The sequence below is a fragment of the Trachypithecus francoisi genome, unplaced genomic scaffold, assembly GCF_009764315.1.
Source record: "Trachypithecus francoisi isolate TF-2019V2 unplaced genomic scaffold, Tfra_2.0 Contig01585, whole genome shotgun sequence".
Lineage (NCBI taxonomy): Eukaryota > Metazoa > Chordata > Mammalia > Primates > Cercopithecidae > Trachypithecus > Trachypithecus francoisi.
Genome location: NW_022681444.1, coordinates 5,358,282 through 5,375,752, shown reverse-complemented (window position 1 = coordinate 5,375,752; position 17,471 = coordinate 5,358,282). Strand labels below are relative to the sequence as shown.

General features: G+C 56.8%; 3 protein-coding genes across 8 annotated transcripts in view; 1 reads left to right on the top strand and 2 right to left on the bottom strand.

The window, feature by feature from the left end:
* The window catches only part of TTC16 (tetratricopeptide repeat domain 16), a 17,966-nt gene extending 10,114 nt beyond the window's left edge, over positions 1-7,852 (bottom strand). For 2 of the 3 annotated variants that reach the window (XM_033191726.1, XM_033191728.1), the window contains exons 1-6: positions 7,761-7,852; positions 6,909-7,081; positions 6,514-6,604; positions 6,163-6,306; positions 3,772-3,872; positions 3,554-3,683 (exon numbers count right to left, since the gene is read on the bottom strand). In XM_033191726.1, coding sequence (XP_033047617.1) covers positions 3,554-3,683; positions 3,772-3,872; positions 6,163-6,306; positions 6,514-6,604; positions 6,909-7,081; positions 7,761-7,778 — 657 coding nt within the window. In that variant the 5' untranslated portion in view covers positions 7,779-7,852. The remainder of the gene's footprint in view (positions 1-3,553; positions 3,684-3,771; positions 3,873-6,162; positions 6,307-6,513; positions 6,605-6,908; positions 7,082-7,760) is intronic. The other variant, XM_033191727.1, reaches the window with a different exon arrangement.
* On the top strand, positions 6,966-10,011 carry PTRH1 (peptidyl-tRNA hydrolase 1 homolog). Of its 4 annotated transcripts, XM_033191760.1 has the most exons (5): positions 6,966-8,382; positions 8,732-8,951; positions 9,232-9,331; positions 9,510-9,555; positions 9,652-10,011. In XM_033191760.1, exons 1-5 carry the CDS (start codon positions 8,245-8,247, stop codon positions 9,832-9,834), a joined length of 687 nt encoding a protein of 228 aa, XP_033047651.1. In that variant the 5' UTR covers positions 6,966-8,244; the 3' UTR covers positions 9,835-10,011. The 4 variants fall into 4 exon arrangements, with proteins under 4 accessions (XP_033047651.1, XP_033047662.1, XP_033047675.1 ...); XM_033191771.1 differs by lacking the exon at positions 9,232-9,331 and having other exon boundaries at positions 8,212-8,382; XM_033191784.1 differs by lacking the exon at positions 9,510-9,555 and having other exon boundaries at positions 8,212-8,382; positions 9,652-10,005.
* On the bottom strand, positions 7,922-17,471 carry CFAP157 (cilia and flagella associated protein 157). The gene is made up of 9 exons (XM_033191737.1): positions 17,263-17,471; positions 14,721-14,992; positions 13,667-13,820; positions 12,919-13,186; positions 12,476-12,606; positions 12,069-12,219; positions 11,542-11,708; positions 11,211-11,397; positions 7,922-10,100 (listed from the first exon to the last, which is right to left on the bottom strand). Exons 1-9 carry the CDS (start codon positions 17,427-17,429, stop codon positions 10,029-10,031), a joined length of 1,569 nt encoding a protein of 522 aa, XP_033047628.1. The 5' UTR covers positions 17,430-17,471; the 3' UTR covers positions 7,922-10,028.

Sequence of the window (17,471 nt, the reverse complement as noted above, 5' to 3'; positions counted from 1 at the left end):
CCATGTTCCACCCTTTCTGCTTTTTTTTTTTTTTTTTGAGACGGAGTCTCGCTCTGTCGCCCAGGCTGGAGTGCAGTGGCCGGATCTCAGCTCACTGCAAGCTCCGCCTCCCGGGTTTACGCCATTCTCCCGCCTCAGCCTCCCGAGTAGCTGGGACTACAGGCGCCCACCACCTCGCCGGCTAGTTTTTTGTAATTTTTAGTAGAGACGGGGTTTCACCGTGTTAGCCAGGATGGTCTCGATCTCCTGACCTCGTGATCCGCCCGTCTCGGCCTCCCAAAGTGCTGGGATTACAGGCTTGAGCCACCGCGCCCGGCCTCTTTTTTTTTTTTTTGAGATGGAGTCTCACTCTGTCACCCAGGCTGGAGTGCAATTGGCGTGGTCTTGGCTCACTGCAACCTCTGCCTCCCAGGTTCAACAGATTCTCCCGCCTCAGCCTCCCGAGTAGCTGGGACTACAGGTGCGTGCCACTACACCTGGCTAATTTTTTTTTTTTTTTTCAGTAGAGATGGGGTTTCACTACATTGGCCAGGCTGGTCTCGAACTCCTGACCTTAGGTGATCCGCCCACCTTGGCCTCCCAAAGTGCCGGGATTACAGGGTTGAGCCACCATGCCCAGCCCCTTTCTGCCTCTTGAAGGACACAAGGAGCATCGTGGGGAAATGCCATCCCAGGCCCATGCCAGCTGGCCCTTTCCAGGTGTGACCTCAGGGGAGCCAGGTCCACCCCAGTGGTTTCTGCAGATGCTGCCTCCTTGTCAGGCCTCTGTGAAGCCCAGTCAAGGTGCGGGGAGCATGTGACCTCCTGACTGTGACAGTTGTGTCCTCCCTCCCCTCCCCTGCACTCCCTCTTCCCCTCCCTGACCTTTGAGCCCAAGACCACTCTGCCCAAGCCCAGATTCTGGTCTGGGTACAGCGGAAACCTCCCCCAGCAAGTCCCTTCCACTGGGAGGAGGGGTGGGCGAGGAAGGCGCAGCTCAGCCCAGCAACAGACAGTTCAACAATACCCTGTTCCCTGCGGGGTGACTGGCTGGCGGGCGAACGGGGTGTAGTGGACAGCAGGCATGGGTGGATGCAGGCAGGGAAATGGCAGGAGCTGGGGCAGGGCTTTGGAGCAGGCAGCCTTGGGCTCCAGGCTGTGCCACTGGGAATAGGCTGTGTGACCTTGGGCAAGTCACCTGGGGGTGGCTCTTCCTCTGTGAAAAGAGGACAGTGTGTCTCTCTATCCCAAAGGGTTGCTGCGAGCCTCGCAGTTAAACAGGGGCAAAGTGCTGAGAACAAGCCTACACATGGGAGGGGCTCAAATTGCAAGAGTCACCAATAATTATCAATTACTAGTTCTCAGCTAGGTGCAGTGGCTCACACCTATAATCCCAGCACTTGGGGAGGCTGAGGCAGGGGGGGATCACCTGGCGAAACCCTGTCTTTCCTAAAAATGCAGAAATTAGCTGGGCAGGCACCTGTAATTCCAGTTACTCAGGAGGCTGAGGCATGAGAATCGCTTGAACCTCCCGGCAGAGGTTGTGGTGAGCTGAGATCTCATCACTGCACTCCAGCCTGGGTGACAGAGTGAGACTGTCTCAAAAAAACAAAACAAAAACAAAACAAATTACTAGTCTCATGCCACTGAATCACTTGTGGGATGCTGCAGCCCAGCCCCAAGGCACAGGGAGGAGTTGCCAGGGTGGACTGTGCTCCCTGGAGTCGCTCCTGCCAGGGCGGTGGCGCTCCCTCCTACAATACAGGCTGGCATTTCAGCCGCCCCCAGGATGTCCCCACCTGGAGAATGAGATGAACCTACCCCACCCCGCCCACCTGCTCCTCCCCATCCTAGTTTCCCATCTCCCCATCCACCCAGGCCAAGGATCCTTCTGGATCCTTCCGTTTCCTTCAAGCCCACCCCCAAGCCAGACTCCAGCCCTGCCTTCTTTTTTTTTTTTTTTTTTTTTGAGACAGAGTCTCGCTGTGTCGCCCAGGCTGGAGTGCAGTGGCCGGATCTCAGCTCACTGCAAGCTCCGCCTCCCGGGTTTGCGCCATTCTCCTGCCTCAGCCTCCCGAGTAGCTGGGACTACAGGTGCCCGCCACCTCGCCCAGCTAGTTTTTTGCATTTTTTAGTAGAGACAGGGTTTCACTGTGTTAGCCAGGATGGTCTTGATCTCCTGACCTCGTGATCCGCCCGTCTCGGCCTCCCAAAGTGCTGGGATCACATGCTTGAGCCACCGCGCCCGGCCTTTTTTTTTTTTTTTTTTTTTTTTTTTTTTTGAGACGGAGTCTCACTCTGTCGCCCAGGCTGGAGTGCGGTGGCCCGCTCACTGCAAGCTCCGCCTCCCGGGTTCACGCCATTCTCCTGCCTCAGTCTCCCGAGTAGCTGGGACTACAGGCGCCCGCCACCTCGCCCGGCTAGTTTTTTTTTTTTTGTATTTTTTAGTTTCACCGTGTTAGCCAGGATGGTCTCGATCTCCTGACCTCGTGATCCACCCGTCTCGTCCTCCCAAAGTGCTGGGATTACAGGCTAAAGCCACCGCGCCCGGCCCAGCCCTGCCTTCTGAAGGACTGCGGGACTTGCCCCTCCTTGCTGCCCTCATGACCACCTTTCCCTCAACCTCACCCCACTCTGCAGTGGTGCCCAGCCTCCTTTTCAGGCTCCTGCCTCCAGGCCTTCCCTCCGACCCACACTCCTTGTGGATACCGGAATGATCTTCCTAAAGCTCCCTGCCCTGGGGACACCTGATGGAGGTTCCCACTGCCTCCGGGGAGATTTCTCATCCCTGCCCTCTTCTCCTTGGTGCCCAGCACCCCCTCCACCTCCTCCCTTGGGAGCAAGTTTCTCTTGCTCCCAAGTTGTTCCTTGTCCTGTCTGTCCCTGTGCCCAGCCCAGGTTGTGCAGGTGGTCAGGGGTAGGGGTGATTCATTGAGGCAAACAGGAAAAAAGAAAGGAAGTGGGAGGAAGAGAAGAAGGAAGGAGAGGAGAAAAGGAAGAAGGGGGAAGGAAGGAAGGGGGAAGGGAGGAAGGGAGGAGGGGGAAGGGAGGAAGGCAGAAGGGAGGAAGGAGGAAGGAAGGGAGGAGGGAGAAAGGGAGGAGGGAGGAATGGAGGAGGGAGAAAGGGAGGAAGGGGGAAGGGAGGAGGGCGAAAGGGAGGAGGGAGGAAGGGAGAAGGGCTAACTCATGTTAGGTGCCCTGGGTGCCCCCGTGTGTGGCTTCACAGGATTGTGGCTAAATCCTTCGCAGTGTACTCATCTGCCCAGGGATACCTCCCCCAGGCTGTGAGCTCCCTCCGGACAGGGATGACATGAGTCTCTCATCTTTTGCATCCCTTGGGGTGCAGCACAGGCCTGGCACAGAGCCAGGGCTGAGCAACAATGGAACAAGGACCTGAACTGGTAGATGAGTGGTCCAGGCCAGTGTGGGCCTCTTCCCAGGGAGGACAGTGACCACTGCACTGTGGGATGGGGCTTCTGGGCTAGCTGACAGCCTTGCCTCCTCCTGTACTCTTGGGGCACACTGATGACCCCCAGGTTGGGAGGCACGCCCCTGCCCGCCTCCTCCACTGTACCTTCTGGAGAAAGTTGTAGAGTCTGGCCCGGAGGATGTAGACGTCGGCATTGGTGGTGTCCTGCTTCAGCTCCTCGGTGACGAGTGAGAGGCAGGCCGGATGCCGCCTGAGGGCCAGGAGACAGGCCATGCTGAGGGCAGAGGGAACAGAGTGCTCTGTTTCCTGGGTGGGGCGTCAGGAAGCCACTGCTGGGAGAAGGGTCCAGCAAGGGCACTCACCATCGGTAACGGAAGCATGCTTTCTCAGGCTGGAGCTCAGCAGCATGTGAGAAGACATTCAGGGCATCCAGGAAGGCACACTGCTCAAAAAGGCATTGCCCCTGGGGACACAAGGGACAGTCAATTCTGCTTGCCACCCCAGCCCTGCTGCACCCCCTGGTTGTCAGCCGAAAGCCCTGAGGCAGGAGGGAGAGATACAAGAGACAAGGATAGAGCCTTTTAGATCTGGAAGAGACTTGAAGAGGCAGAGACACAGAGACAGAGATGGAGAGAGATACAGATCTGGGGAAAGACAGCAAGAGTCAGTGAGAGATACACACTTGGCAAGAGACAGGAATACAGAGATTCAGGAACAAAGAGAAATGGAGAAAACTCAGATGGCTGGGCCAGACACGGTGGTTCACGCCTGTTATCCCATCCCAGCCCTCTGGGAGGCTGAGGCAGGTGGATCACTTGAGGCCAGGAGTTTGAGGCCAGCCTGGCCAACATGGTGAAACCCTGTCTCTACTAAAAATACAAAAATCAGCTAGGCATGTTAGTGCATGCCTGTAATCCCAGCTACTCAGGAGGCTGAGGCATGAGAATCGCTTGGACCCGGGAAGCAGAGGTTACAGTGAGCCGAGATCATGCCACAGCCCTCCAGCCTGGGCGACTCAAAACAAACAAATAAACAAACAGACAAAAAACAGAATCTCAGATGGCAGAAGAGACCAACAGAACTAACATGAACATGCTGTAGCCTGGACCTGGGCCCTGGGTGCTGAGCCCTGTGCTAAGAACTTGAACTGGTTTTCTCACTGGCACTAGCATGCTTCTCTTATAGATAAAGGAACTGAGGAGGCTCAGAGAGGTGGAGTGACTTGCACAAGGGCACACAGGAAGTGGCCATGCAGGACATGGGCCCGCAACAGACAGATTCAGCACGTGGTCTGAGGGCCCCAAATGTTTCGTTTCAAGAACAGATTTTTTTTTTTTTTTTTTTTTTTGAGACAGTGTCCTGTTCTGTCACCCAGGCTGGAGTACAGTGGTATGATCTCGGCTCACCCCAACCTCTGCCTTCTGGTTTCAAGAGATTCTCCTGCCTCAGCCTCCCAAGTAGCTGGGATTACAGGCGTATGCTATGCCTAGCTAATTTTTGTATTTTTAGTAGAGACGGGGTTTCACCATGTTGGCCAGGCTAGTCTCAAACTCTTGATCTCATGATCCGCCCTACTCGGCCTCCCAAACCGGCCAAGAACTGAATATATTTTGACATAAACAAATGACATCAAGCCCAGGCGCACTGGCTCACACCTGTAATCCCAGCACTTTGGGAAGCCGAGGTGGGCAGATCTCTTGAGGTCAGGAGTTGGAGACCAGCCTGGCCAACATGGTGAAAACCCATCTCTATTAAAAGTACAAAAATTAGCCAGGTGTGGTGATGCACATCTGTAATCCTAGCTACTCAGGAGGCTGAGGCACGAGAATCATTTGAACAAGGGAGGTGGAGGTTGTGAGCTGAGATCGCACCACTGCGCTCTAGCCTCAGAAACAGAGCAAGATTCCGTCTCAAAAAAAAAAAAAAAAAAGGACAACAAGGTTATCAAAATGGAAAAAAGCAAGACTTTGTTGGTGTTTTATAGTTTAATATTGTTTTTCCTTTGAAATACACTTGGGGGTCACTGTGAGCTTTTTAGTGCTTAGAGCCTCTGGACTCTAGATCTGTGCCATCCCATCCAAGACAATAGCCACTGCTTTGTGTGGCTATACACATTTAAATTAATTAAAATAAAAATAAGAGGCCGGGCATAGTGGCTCACTTTTGTAATCCTAGCACTTTAGGAGGCCGAGGCGGGCAGATTGCCTGAGCCCAGGAGTTCGAGACCAGCCTGGGCAACAAAGTGAAACCCCGTCTCTACTAAAATACAAAAAATTAGACAGGCATGGTGGCATGTGCCTGTAGTCCCAGCTACTCAGGAGGATGAGGCAGGAGAATTGCTTGAACCCGGGAGGCAGAGGTTGCAGTGAACCGAGATCATGCCACTGTACTCCAGCCTGGGCGACAGAGCAAGACTACGTCTCAAAAACAATAATAAAATATAAATAAGATATAAAATTCAGTTCTTTAGTCACACTTGCCACATGTCAAGGGCTCAACAGTTCCACGTGGCTGGGGGGTAGCATATTGGACACTGTCATTATGGCAGAAAGCCCAAATGGACAGTGCTGCCAAACTTGACTCAACCCTGGCAGTAAACCAGCCTTGAAGGTGAGAGGGGCAGCAGGTGGGGACCCAGACACAGGGACAAGGAGGAATCCACGGAGACGGGCCCAGGAGCCAGGAGAGCCCCTGGAGGGAAAGCCAGTGGTGTGAGGTGCGTGCCCTGCATGGGCCCGGGCAGCCCCAGGCACCTGTAGGTACAGCACAAAGGTGAGGCGCTCCAGGTGCTTGCAGTTGTCCTGCTGTAAGGAGTAGGCCCTTCGCAGGTTCTGGGCAGCCGAGGAGAAGTCACAGAGCTGGAGGTAGGCCTCAGCCCGCAAGGCATAGACGTCCACCTAAGGATGAGGGGACCCAGGCTGCTGGATCCTCCCCACCATCTGTCCCTGGAGGGTAGGGGAAAGTCTCCGCCCCCCCCCCGAGGGTTGACACCCAATTCCCATCAGGGACTTGGTGGCCGTGAGAGGAGGGATCTGGCAGGTGCAACAGGGAGGGAGGAAGCATGTTCCAGCAACTGCCTGTGCCCACCCAGGTCTGCCTCTCACCAGCTGTGGGGCCAGGTGGAGCGCGCGGGAGAAGAACAGCACAGCTGTCTCCCAGTCTGCCTGCTCCAAGCACTGCTGGCCTCTGGAGTAGCTGTGGAGAAAGTGGGGACAGGCAGAGGGGTGGCCCTGACTGTGGACCAGCCCAGGGCATACGGCTGGGGCGGGGTTGTGGGAGGCAAGGGAGCTGGGTGGAGAGGCAGGAGTAGACAGAAGCCCAGGGAGAGCAGGCTGGAGTCCAGCCAGGCCATCAGCCTCGTTTCCACTGAGGTGGAAGAGCCCCATTAGACAGTTGAGTTCACTGAGGCCTGAAGAGAGTAAGTGGCTCAAAGCTGCATGGTATGTGAATGGCTGTGTCGGGCAGGAATCTGGGAACCCAAAGCAAGGTAGTCACTCACTACTCCCTGACTTTGAGGGGCACTGTTAACCCCGTGACCTTTGGCTTTACATCACAGATGCTTTGGAACACCTGGCTGGTTCCAAAGATGTGCTGCAGGATCCCTTTGGGGGCTGGAATCACCCATGGCTTTGGGATGTCCTGTGAGGGGCCCTGGTCAACCTTCAGGGCATCCTAGAACCGAAGGACAGCAAGCTGCGGCAGGCCCCCGAGATGACCCCCACCCACTGACACACTCGCCAGCATTCTGCAGGGAGGGAGGAGAGGCAGAAATGAGGCCTGAAGGAGGCACTCCCACTCGGGGGTCCGGTGGCGCTCCCAGTCCCATTCCCCTTAGGGCCGCGCCAACCTGTCCCTCTCCAGTCCTACCCTTCTCACTCTCCTATGGTCAAGGTCAGGGATCAGGGTCCTCATGCTTACAACACCATCTGCTCTCCCCCCGGGCCTTCCCAGCTCCCACTTCCGGCTACTGACACCCCAAGCTCTGATGTCTCCAGCTCAGGCCCGGTCCCAAGTCTCAGGCTTTGGGGGTCCTACAGCCCCTTGGGTACCCTTCAGGACCCTCACTCCAGCAGGCCACACTGAGCACCTCACCTGACTTCTGCCCCAGGCTCTCCCATCTTGGTGAGGTCACCTTCCCCACCATCTACCCAAGCCAGAAACCTCTGTCCGAGCAGCCGCCGAGCCTTACAATGATCTCTCACATCCCTGGTTCTTGGCATGGTGGCCAGGGCCTTCCCTGAGTCGGAGTGCTGCCCCTGCCCCTCCCGGCCTTCACCCTTTCCTGTGAACCCAGCCTCGGTCTCTCTGCCTGGCCCTCTGCCTTTGCGTTAGTCTTCTCCCCAGTCCGCACCTCGTCCGAATCTGTCATGAGGCCCCTTCCAAGAGGACCCCGAAGCCTCTGCCAACTACCTCGCGGCCCGGGCCCTGACGTTGCTAGGCACCATCACCAGGACGCCCACAGGCCCCGCCCCTCTGGCCACGCCCCCGGGAACCAAGCTTTTTGAGCCGGAGGGAGGTAGAAAACTTTTATTAGCTGGGGAGGTTGATGTCGACATCGGGGAAAGGACTTGCCAGATTTTCGCCGCGAGGCAGGGCCATAGCCGGGAGCATAACAAGGCTTCCGTCTCCCAACCGAAGGTCAAACAAGAACTCCAAGCGTCCCACACACACCCCGCAGGGACACTGTGACGCCGCGCCACTGAAGGCGCCTGGGCTCCCGGACTCGGCCACCGCCTCGCCGCTTCCGCCTCTCAGAAGCATGGCGGCCATGGAGCCCGGCTCGGATTGGACGTTGGCGCCAAACAAATGGCAACGCAATTGGCTGCTGCGGGGTGATGACGTCAGGGGGCGGTGTCCGGGCCGGGAATGGGGGCAGCATGAGGCCGCGCGGCTTTTTGGGCGCCCGACAGTGGCTGAGTCGAGCCATGAGCCGATGCGTTTTGGAGCCTCGGCCCCCGGGGAAGCGGTGGATGGTGAGTGGCGTGGGGCGGCGACGTAGGGGCTCCCGGTCCCTAGCTTCAGTTCGGCCATTATGTCCCGGGAGCCGAGTGCCCCCAAATTGCTGCTCTGTTTTCTTAACTGGTGGGTCCAATGCTCGACGGGCTCCAAACTTCCAGAAGCTCCGTTCCTGCACTAGGGCGCCCTGCCTGCCCAGCCTTCTGGAGTTCTCGGGGGTCAGGTTTCTGGGCCCTTTCTTCGCGCCCCTTCCCCACTGCAGCGTTGCTCTGCGTTTCCGCTCGTCTGCTTTGGAGCCCACGGGACGCTGTGAGATCGGGGGTGGTGAGACTTGTTGGGCCTCAGTTTCCCTGGTTCTGCCCGCAGGTGGCTGGCCTGGGGAATCCCGGACTGCCCGGCACACGACACAGCGTAGGCATGGCGGTGCTGGGGCAGCTGGCGCGGCGGCTGGGTGTGGCGGAGAGTTGGACGCGCGACCGGCACTGTGCCGCCGACCTCGCCCTGGCCCCGCTGGGGGATGCCCAACTGGTCCTGCTCCGGCCACGGCGGCTTATGAACGCCAACGGGCGCAGCGTGGCCCGGGCTGGTGAGTTGAGAGCGCCAGGGACGGGCGGGCCGGCCGAGGGGGTGCGGGTGAGGGTGGGGGTGCAGGGGCCAGAGCGGGACTGGCTGTGACAGATCCGCGGGTTCACCTCCAAGTACCTGTTGAGCTCCAGTTGCTGCATGGCCTTGGGTACTTGTGGGGGCCTCTGTTTCTTTATATGTGAAGTGGGATTGATTAGTTGTGGCCCCTCATCATGGGAGTCTGGACAGTGCCCCTCTGGGCAGATGGGCAGTAACCAGGGCTGCCGTTTCCCTGTGCTAAGCGGAGCTGTTTGGGCTGACTGCCGAGGAAGTCTACCTGGTGCATGATGAGCTGGACAAGCCCCTGGGGAGACTGGCTCTGAAGCTGGGGGGCAGTGCCAGGTGAGGTCCTGAGATGGTCAGGGTTGGGATAGGGCTTCAGACCTCCCAGTTGGGGTGGAGTAGGGCTGCTGACCCAGTCTCCACAGGAAATGGGCTGCTCTGACCCAGCCGGGGCAGGGAGGGGTGGAAGGACACTGCCCCAGGGAGGCACTAACTGCCCCTCCCATATCCCTTGAAGGGGCCACAATGGAGTCCGTTCCTGCATTAGCTGCCTCAACTCCAATGTGAGTCTACCCTTTTGTTGTGCAACTGGGTCGGGTGGGCCAGGGGTCCCCCAGCACCTCGCCAAAGCTTCCTGGGCCTCTCTGGCTCTCCCACAGGCAATGCCAAGGCTGCGGGTGGGCATTGGGCGCCCAACACACCCTGAGGCGGTACAGGCCCATGTGCTGGGCTGCTTCTCCCCTGCTGAGCAGGAGCTGCTGCCTCTGTTGCTGGATCAAGCCACCGACCTGATCTTGGACCACATTCGTGAGCGAAGCCAGGGGCCCTCATTGGGGCCGTGACACCAGTGGCCATGGCTGCCCGCCTGACTGTAGTACCCACCAACCCAGCCAGGGCCACAGAGCTGCCATGCCAGCCTTGGTATCTACTTTTTATACAACTGTCCTCTAGACTGTTCCAGGCTGCCTGCGGATTAAAGTGGGGGTGACTGTGACTGGACCAGTCCATTTCTGAAGTAGGTTCTTCTCTCTGTGTCCTATTTGGAACGTAGGAGAACTTCAGGAAGACTAAACGTTTTGAGCCTTTTTAGAGAATCAGGGGCACGCCTCTGTAAGATTAAAGATGCTGGCTTGGAGGCCTGGCGCAGTGGCTCATGCCTGTAATCCCAGCACTTTGGGAGGCCAAAGCTGGGGGATTGCTTGACTTCAGGAGTTTGAGACCAGCCTGGCCAACATGGTGAAACCCCATCTCTACTAAAAATACAAAAATTAGCCGGGCGTGGTGGCGCACGCCTGTAATCCCAGCACTTTGGGAGGCCGAGGCGGGCGGATTACGAGGTCAGGAGATCGAGACCATCCTGGCTAACACGGTGAAACCCCGTCTCTATTTAAAAATACAAAAAAAAACTAGCCGGGCGAGGTGGCGGGCGCCTGTAGTCCCAGCTACTCGGGAGGCTGAGGCAGGAGAATGGCGTAAACCCGGGAGGCGGAGCTTGCAGTGAGCTGAGATCCGGCCACTGGACTCCAGCCTGGGCGACAGAGCGAGACTCCGTCTCAAAAAAAAAAAAAAAAAAAAGAGAATCAGGGGCACGCATCTGTAAGATTAAAGATGCTGGCTTGGAGGCCTGGCGCAGTGGCTCACGCCTGTAATCCCAGCACTTTGGGAGGCCAAAGCTGGGGGATTGCTTGACTTCAGGAGTTGAGACCAGCCTGGCCAACATGGTGAAACCCCATCTCTACTAAAAATACAAAAATTAGCCGGGCGTGGTGGCGCACGCCTGTAATCCCAGCTACTCGCGAGGCTGAGGCAGGAGAATCACTTGAACCCGGTTGGCGGAGGTTGCCGTGAGCTGAGACTGCCATGAGCTGAGATCCGGCCACTGCACTCCAGCCTGGGTGACAGAGTGAGACTCCGTCTCAAAAAAAAAAAAGAAAAAAAGATGCTGGCTTGGAAGCTGAGGCCTCTTCAGGGGGATCCCACTCTGCTGGTGGGGGAGGGAACAGCAGGGTCCAGCCAACCCCCCTCCCAGGGCATGTGCGGGCATGCCTTGGCCCACTAAGGCTGGGCCACCCCTTTCTTCAGCCCATTTTACAGATGGGAAGGCTCAGAGAGGTCTGGCTACATCCGCAGGACCACACAGCTGTGGCCTGGCAGAGCCTCAGTTTACTCCCAGGACTGGCTGCCACCTTGCTTTCCCTGGGGCCCCGAGCACCCTCACCTCAGGGCTGCTATGTGCCCGGAAGGTCCCCACACGGGTGATAGATGACAGCAGCCTGAGGTCCTGGGGGTTGGGTGGGATGTGGGCCTGGCGAGGTACCAGGCCTAGATCCCCCGGCTGGTAGTGGGTGATGTCAGAGAGCTGCGGCAGCAGAGACCCAGTCCTGGGCAGCTGGATGCTGGGCCGGCTGTGGGGAGGGGACCGAGGGTCACAGAGCCTTCCATGAGCCAGGTTTCTGGCCCAGGGTGAGTCGAGCACTGTCCCCATGGCTGCATGCCTTTCCCCCGCTCTCTATGACCACCTCTGAGGCCACACAGGGCCACTTGTTCACCTCTCCTTGGGTGGGCTATGGGACTGTGACTCCGGGTGGGGACAGACAGCCTTCTGGGGTCTTGGGACCACAGTGGAGCTGAGCATGACCAGCAGTTGCTGCAGCATCTCCTTGTGCCATGGCTGGAATGTCACGTCGAAGTCGCTGTCCTCTTCATTGGGGTGCATCTGTTGGTGAGGGTGGGGTGGCAGCAGGCCCACAGTGGCCCCAGTATCCACCCTCCTCCAGGAACCTCCAACCTCATTGCCCGTTTCCACAAAGTTTTCCCTGTCTCTGGTGGGATACCCATTCTCCAGTCGGGAAGACTGAGGCCTGAGACCTTTCAGAGCCTCAGAGAAGGAATCCAGCTCCTTTAAGACCTTGGAGGGATCTTTGAAGGCCAGAATCAGCGAAGGACAGACTTTCCAGGAGGCTCTCAGGGAAAAGAGGGGCCTCTGATCCTGAGGCAGCCTCTTCTCTGCTAGCAGCTTACATCTTGGGCTCACTCCCCCGCCCCCTTGCACCCTCCCTCCCTCCCTTCTGCTCACCTGCAGAATGTTCTGGAGGAAGGAGGTGGCCTGGACCAGGGCCGCCTCCAGGCTGGCCCGAATCTTCTGCTCATTAGCCAGTTCCTGCTGTAGCCGCTGCAGATCCCCCTGCTGCTGCCCCAGCTTCAAGCTCAGCTGGTCTCTCTGGCTCCTGGACCCCAACTGGGATGAGTCAACAGCCTTCCCCCTTCCCCAGGACTGGCGCCACTTGGGGCCAGGGGCCCTGCCATTTCTCTCCAAGCCCAGAGGGGCCCCCATCCAGCCCCAAGTCCTCAGCCTGTCTGGCAGGCTCCTCTAGAGAGGGGAAGTCACTGGCCTGGGTCGTGAGATCAGAAAGAGCTGGGCCGGAGCTTGGCCCCAGCCTGCACCTGCCACCTGCCGCCCGCCCCACCGTGGGCCATACGCACTTCAGTGCCTGGTTGTCCACCTGCAGCTGCAGGGATCTCTGCTCCAACTGGCTCAGCAGGAGGCGCAGCTCCTTGGCCTCCTTGATGTCCTGCTGCTGCTCCTGGCATTTCTTGGCCAGCATGAGGATAATCTGCGGGTGTTGGACAGGTGGCCATGCCCTCAGCCAGCCCTGTCCCCCAGTTGCGGACACAGCCAGGCCTCCCCTGCTCCCCCGTGCAGAGCGACCAGTGAGCTCTCCAGGACTGGGCTCTGCTTCCATAAGTTATGGGGGTTTTAAGTAAATACAATCCAGAGCTAGGCCCAGCGCCCTGCAGCCCCCGCACGAGGCCCAGTCCTCTCTCTGCTGCCTCTCTCCCTCCTGACTTGACTGTCCCTGCAGGGCCCCCAGGGCGGCCTCCTGCCTTGTATGCCAAACGCCCTGTACTGAGGCCTGCAGTCTCACCTTCTGGTGGCCTCTTTTGTGCCTGGCCATGACCTTCTGGGTGTTCTCCAGCAGCTCCAGCTGTTTGCACAGATTGCCCTGGCTTCCCTTGAGCTGCTCATTCTCCTGCAGCAGCTTCATGCCTTGCTGGGAGACCTTGGCCATCTGCAGGGTAATGCCGTTGTTCTCTTTGATGGCCCACTTCGTTGTCTCCCACATCCGGTTCGTGGTCACCTTGTGGAACTCACTGGCCACGAGGTTCACGCGTTGGATGATCTCTTTCCTCAGTCTGGCCAGAAAGGTGGGAGGGGAAGGGGTCAGACAGAGCAGGCACAAGCCCTGGGCACGCCCCTTTCCTCGTGAGGTTCCCAGAGCACCTAGGGCTGTTAAACACCAGCATACTCTCTCCCAGGGAGGGTTGGGGCTATAGGCAGGAGGCTTTCCCTGTAGATCCTCTGGACCTTTGTAATTGGTACCATTTCAATGTACTCTCACCTATTAAGTAAACATGATTTAATCCCAGTACGTGGCAAAAGGAAATCCTGGGAGTCTCCAATGCCAGCGTGAGGACTGCAGCTGGGAGCTTATTCCCTTTCTCCCACCTCTCCATAATCACCAGCTGGGATTCCAAGGAGTAGCAGGTTGTGGGGGCAGGGGTCAGTTACCCCATCTAACCCCCCCAGTTAGAAGCTGGGGCCTGAAGACTAGGATGTTCGTGGTCCCAGGGATGAAGGCTCCAAAGGCCCCAGAGGGTGCCCCGCTTGCCCACCTGTCCTTGTCCAGCACCGACTTCTTCTCCAGGTTGTACGCATAGTCCCTGAACTCATTCTCCTGCTTCCGCACCTGCTCCTCCAGCAACGTAAACTTCTCCGTGACCTCCTCTTTCTGCAGCCGGAACTCCTCCAGGGCTGCCAGCTTCCCCCCTGGCCATCACAGGGCACAAGGCCCAATAAGGGGCTGCCTCAGAGGACAGGGCCTGGTGAGGACCTTAAAGATGCCCCTTAGGTCCCTGTCCCTTCCTGTGTGCCCTTTGTGGTCTCGGTTGGGCAGGTCTACCATCCCCCACCTACACTGCCTGGCCCTGTCACCTTTACTGCCTTCATCTGGGTTGCCCTCCCTCCACCTCTCCATGAATCTTATGAAGCTTTGTTCAGGTTCCACCTCCTTCAGGAAGCCTTCCTTGATACTCTCATGAAAGTGACTGACAACAACAGCTATATATATATATATTTTTTTTTTGAGACAGAATCTTACTCTGGCACTCAGGCTAGAGTGCAGTGGCACAATCACAGCTCACTGCAGCCTCAACCTCCCAGGCTCAAGAGATCCTTCCACCTCAGCCTCCCAAGTAGCTGGGACTACATATGTGCACCACCACACCTGGCTAATTTTTGTATTTTTTTTTTTTGGTAGAGATGGAGTCTCGCTATGTTGCCTAGGCTTGTCTCCAGCTCCTGCGCTCAAGCAGTCCTCCCGCCTTGGCCTCCTAAAGCACAGGGTTTACAGGCGTAGGCCACCATGCCCAACCGGCAGCTGGACTGTATATATTCTCTGGGCTAGGTTGTAATGCCTTCTGACATTTGAGCCTCACAGCCCTTGCCAACTGGGGGACCTTGGTCACGACACTTCACCTTTTGAGGTGCTTCCTTGTCTACAAACTGGTTGGGAGATGTTTCCAGCTTCGCAGGATTGCTGGGACAATTAAGGAAGACAGTGCGTGCCAAGCAGCACGTGGCTATTATCCCTGTTTCCCAGGTGAGAAACAGGGTCAGTGATAGAGCTGGGATGTGTGCTGCAGGCTTGCCAGCCAGTCCCCTCCTCACCAAGGATGATGTTCTCTGTGGTGAGCTGGTCCTTGGTCTCCTGGAACTCGTGGCGCACCTGGGCTAGCTGCGCCTCGAAGGCATCCTTCTCCATCTCCTTGGCTAGCTGCAAGTTCTGGAGCTGCTCGTTGAGGTCTGTGATTTCATCCACCTGCTGGTTGAGCGTGCGCTTGAGGAAGGCCACAATCTCCTTCTTGTTATTGGCCAGCTGCTCGAACTCCTGGCGGAACAGCTTCTCCTGCACAGCCAGCTCATCCCACTTCCGCTGGTACCTGGGGCGGGGGCGGGGGTGGGGCCGTGGTCCAGGGGTCAGGCTGGGCAAGCCAGGCCTCCGGTGCAGCTGGGCCCACTCTCCTGGACCCCCTGTCCTGCAAAGGGACTTTTGAGATTCCTTGTGATCAGAATCCAGCCTCATCTCCCACTATGCCCCAGATCCGACAGTCATGACTGCAGCCAATGCCTGTGCTTAGCATGTTATTTTCATTACATCACTAGAGTGCAAACTCCATGAGGGCAGAGCCTTGTTATGTTCACAAGTATGTCCCCAACACCTGTGCCTGGCACATAGCAGGCGTGCAGTGTGTTTGTTAAATCGTTACAACAACCTATAAGAATGTAGATACTATGATGATTTTATACCTATTTGACAGATGAGGAAACTGAGGCTCAGAAGGATAAAGGAACTCTGAATTTGTAAGTGGCAAAGCCAGGACTTGAACCTGAGTCAGTCTGACCCCCAGAATCAAGGCTCTTAGCCACAATGCCTTCTGCAGTCAGCCAGCTCTGCATCCCTCCATAACTCTTCCACACTTTCCAATCCCAAGTCTTTGTACCTGGCATCTCCCTTACCTCTTTCCATGCAGTAACCCTGGTGTTTTCTTCTCAGTGGACCTTTCTTGGCCCTGAGCCATATCTGTGGCCCTCTCTTTGGTGCTCTCCTGTAAGTTGGCCCTTGTCCCACTGGGTGGTCAAAACCTAAGAACATGTCCCTCTCCTCCACCTCTGTATTCTCAGGGCCTGGCAGACAGCTTGGCAAATAGTAAGCACCCAATAACTCTGTTAAATACATTTGCCTTGAATACATTCTACCTGATGTCTCAGCTCAAGGGAAGTTTGTGAATTTCAAGGGAAGTGTGTTAATTTTAATCAGTATCACATAACCAGTTTACTGGTTTTCAATAGAATAACCAAAGTTACTTGGAAAGTTTTTTTTTTTTTTAACATTTTATTTATTTATTTATCTATTTATTTATTTATTTATTTTTTGAGACGGAGTCTTGATCTGTCACCCAAGTTGGAGTGCAGTGGCGCAATCTTGGCTTACTGCAACCTCCGCCTCCCGGGTTCAAGTGATTCTCCTGCCTCGGCCTCCTGGGTAGCTGGTATTACAGGCGCCTGCCACTACGCCTGGCTAATTTTTGTATTTTTAGTAGAGATGGGGCTTCACCATGTCGGTCAGGTTGGTCTCAAACTCCTGACCTCGTGATCTGCCCACCTTGGCCTCCCAAAGTAGTGGGATTACAGGAGTGAGCCACCGCGCCTGGCCTGGAAAGTTGTTTTGCATCACAATTTAGTTGACCAACATCTTTCAAATAGTGACTGCACGCAGAACATTTCAGGGGTGTGGGCTGAGGAAGAAGTCTTGCATAGAGGAGTCAGGAGGCCAGGGCTCCCATCCTGGTCCCTCCTCTTCCTGGGGGTGACTTCCCTTCTCTGAGCCTCAGTCTTCCTCATCTGTGCAATGGGGATGACATCAGACCTCTCTAGTAAGACTGCTGTGAGGACTCGGTGAGCACCAGCATGTGGCCTGCCTGGCACCACGAGGGACTCAGCATTAGCTGTGGTTACCCACAGCATCAGTCACCTAGGGAAGAGCTGCCGCCTACTGGTTTGTCTTTTAAGGTCACCCTGAGACTGGGGCTGGTGCCTCACAATTGGGAGGAAACTGGTTGTAACATAAGAAAATGATGGGCAGGTGAACATGGCTCTGAATGAAGAGTTAGAGGATCTCCCCCCACCACCATGTCACACACAAAACTGGCTCTAGAATAGAATGTCACATCCATGGAGGGGGAATCAACCTTCCCCACTTACATTTGGGGAAACTGAGGCCCAGCATGGAGAAACAACTGGGCTCATGTGCTGGGTGAGTCAGTGGGGCACAGGTGCCACTGCCAGGAAGCGGAAGTGGGACCGGGGGTCCACCCGCCTGCCAGAGGGCTCTTTCCACCCTTTCATAAAGCCTGTGATCCCACGGGGCAGGAGTGAGGCAAGGGGAAGTGGGGATTGCCTGGGGTGGGGCCACGAGTTAGCATCATGGGCCCAGGGTTCTAGGAGCTGGGAAGGTGAGGAAATCCATTTACCCTTAAAATCTTGAAACCTCCCAAAGGTATGTATGAGGAAATGAAACGGGATGGGGTCTGGACATCCCAGGGAAGGTCAGAACACAGGCCTAGGGCCCCTTGGCCAAACCCACACGGGGGCCACCTGGGCATGGGCTTCTGACCCAGGGCACCAGACTCCTGCCTGTCATCCCACGTACCGGGCCAGCCGGTCCTCCAGGTCTCGGATCTGGATGTGGTAGAACTCCTTCGTCTCCTTGTCCAGAGGCGGCTCCACGGCCACCACTGGCTCCTTCTTGCTGCCTTTCTTCTTCTTCTTGACTTCAAGCTCCTTGCCTGCCTTGCTCACACTCTTTTTGGGAGCCATGGCTGATGGCAACCAGGGCTCCAGGCCCCAGGAAGAGGCCAG

What these genes read in the sequence shown, in the direction of transcription:
- PTRH1 (XM_033191760.1), top strand. Translation starts at nt 8,245, where the DNA reads ATGACGTCAGGGGGCGGTGTCCGGGCCGGGAATGGGGGCAGCATGAGG. An exon ending in GCGCAGCGTGGCCCGGGCTG is followed by an intron (nt 8,952 to 9,231) that starts GTGAGTTGAGAG and finishes CCCTGTGCTAAG; the next exon opens with CGGAGCTGTTTGGGCTGACT. An exon ending in TTAGCTGCCTCAACTCCAAT is followed by an intron (nt 9,556 to 9,651) that starts GTGAGTCTACCC and finishes GCTCTCCCACAG; the next exon opens with GCAATGCCAAGGCTGCGGGT.
- CFAP157 (XM_033191737.1), bottom strand. Translation starts at nt 17,429, where the DNA reads ATGGCTCCCAAAAAGAGTGTGAGCAAGGCAGGCAAGGAGCTTGAAGTC. An exon ending in CACAGAGAACATCATCCTTG is followed by an intron (nt 13,821 to 14,720) that starts GTGAGGAGGGGA and finishes TGTGATGGCCAG; the next exon opens with GGGGGAAGCTGGCAGCCCTG. An exon ending in TCCTCCAGAACATTCTGCAG is followed by an intron (nt 11,709 to 12,068) that starts GTGAGCAGAAGG and finishes CCTCACCAACAG; the next exon opens with ATGCACCCCAATGAAGAGGA.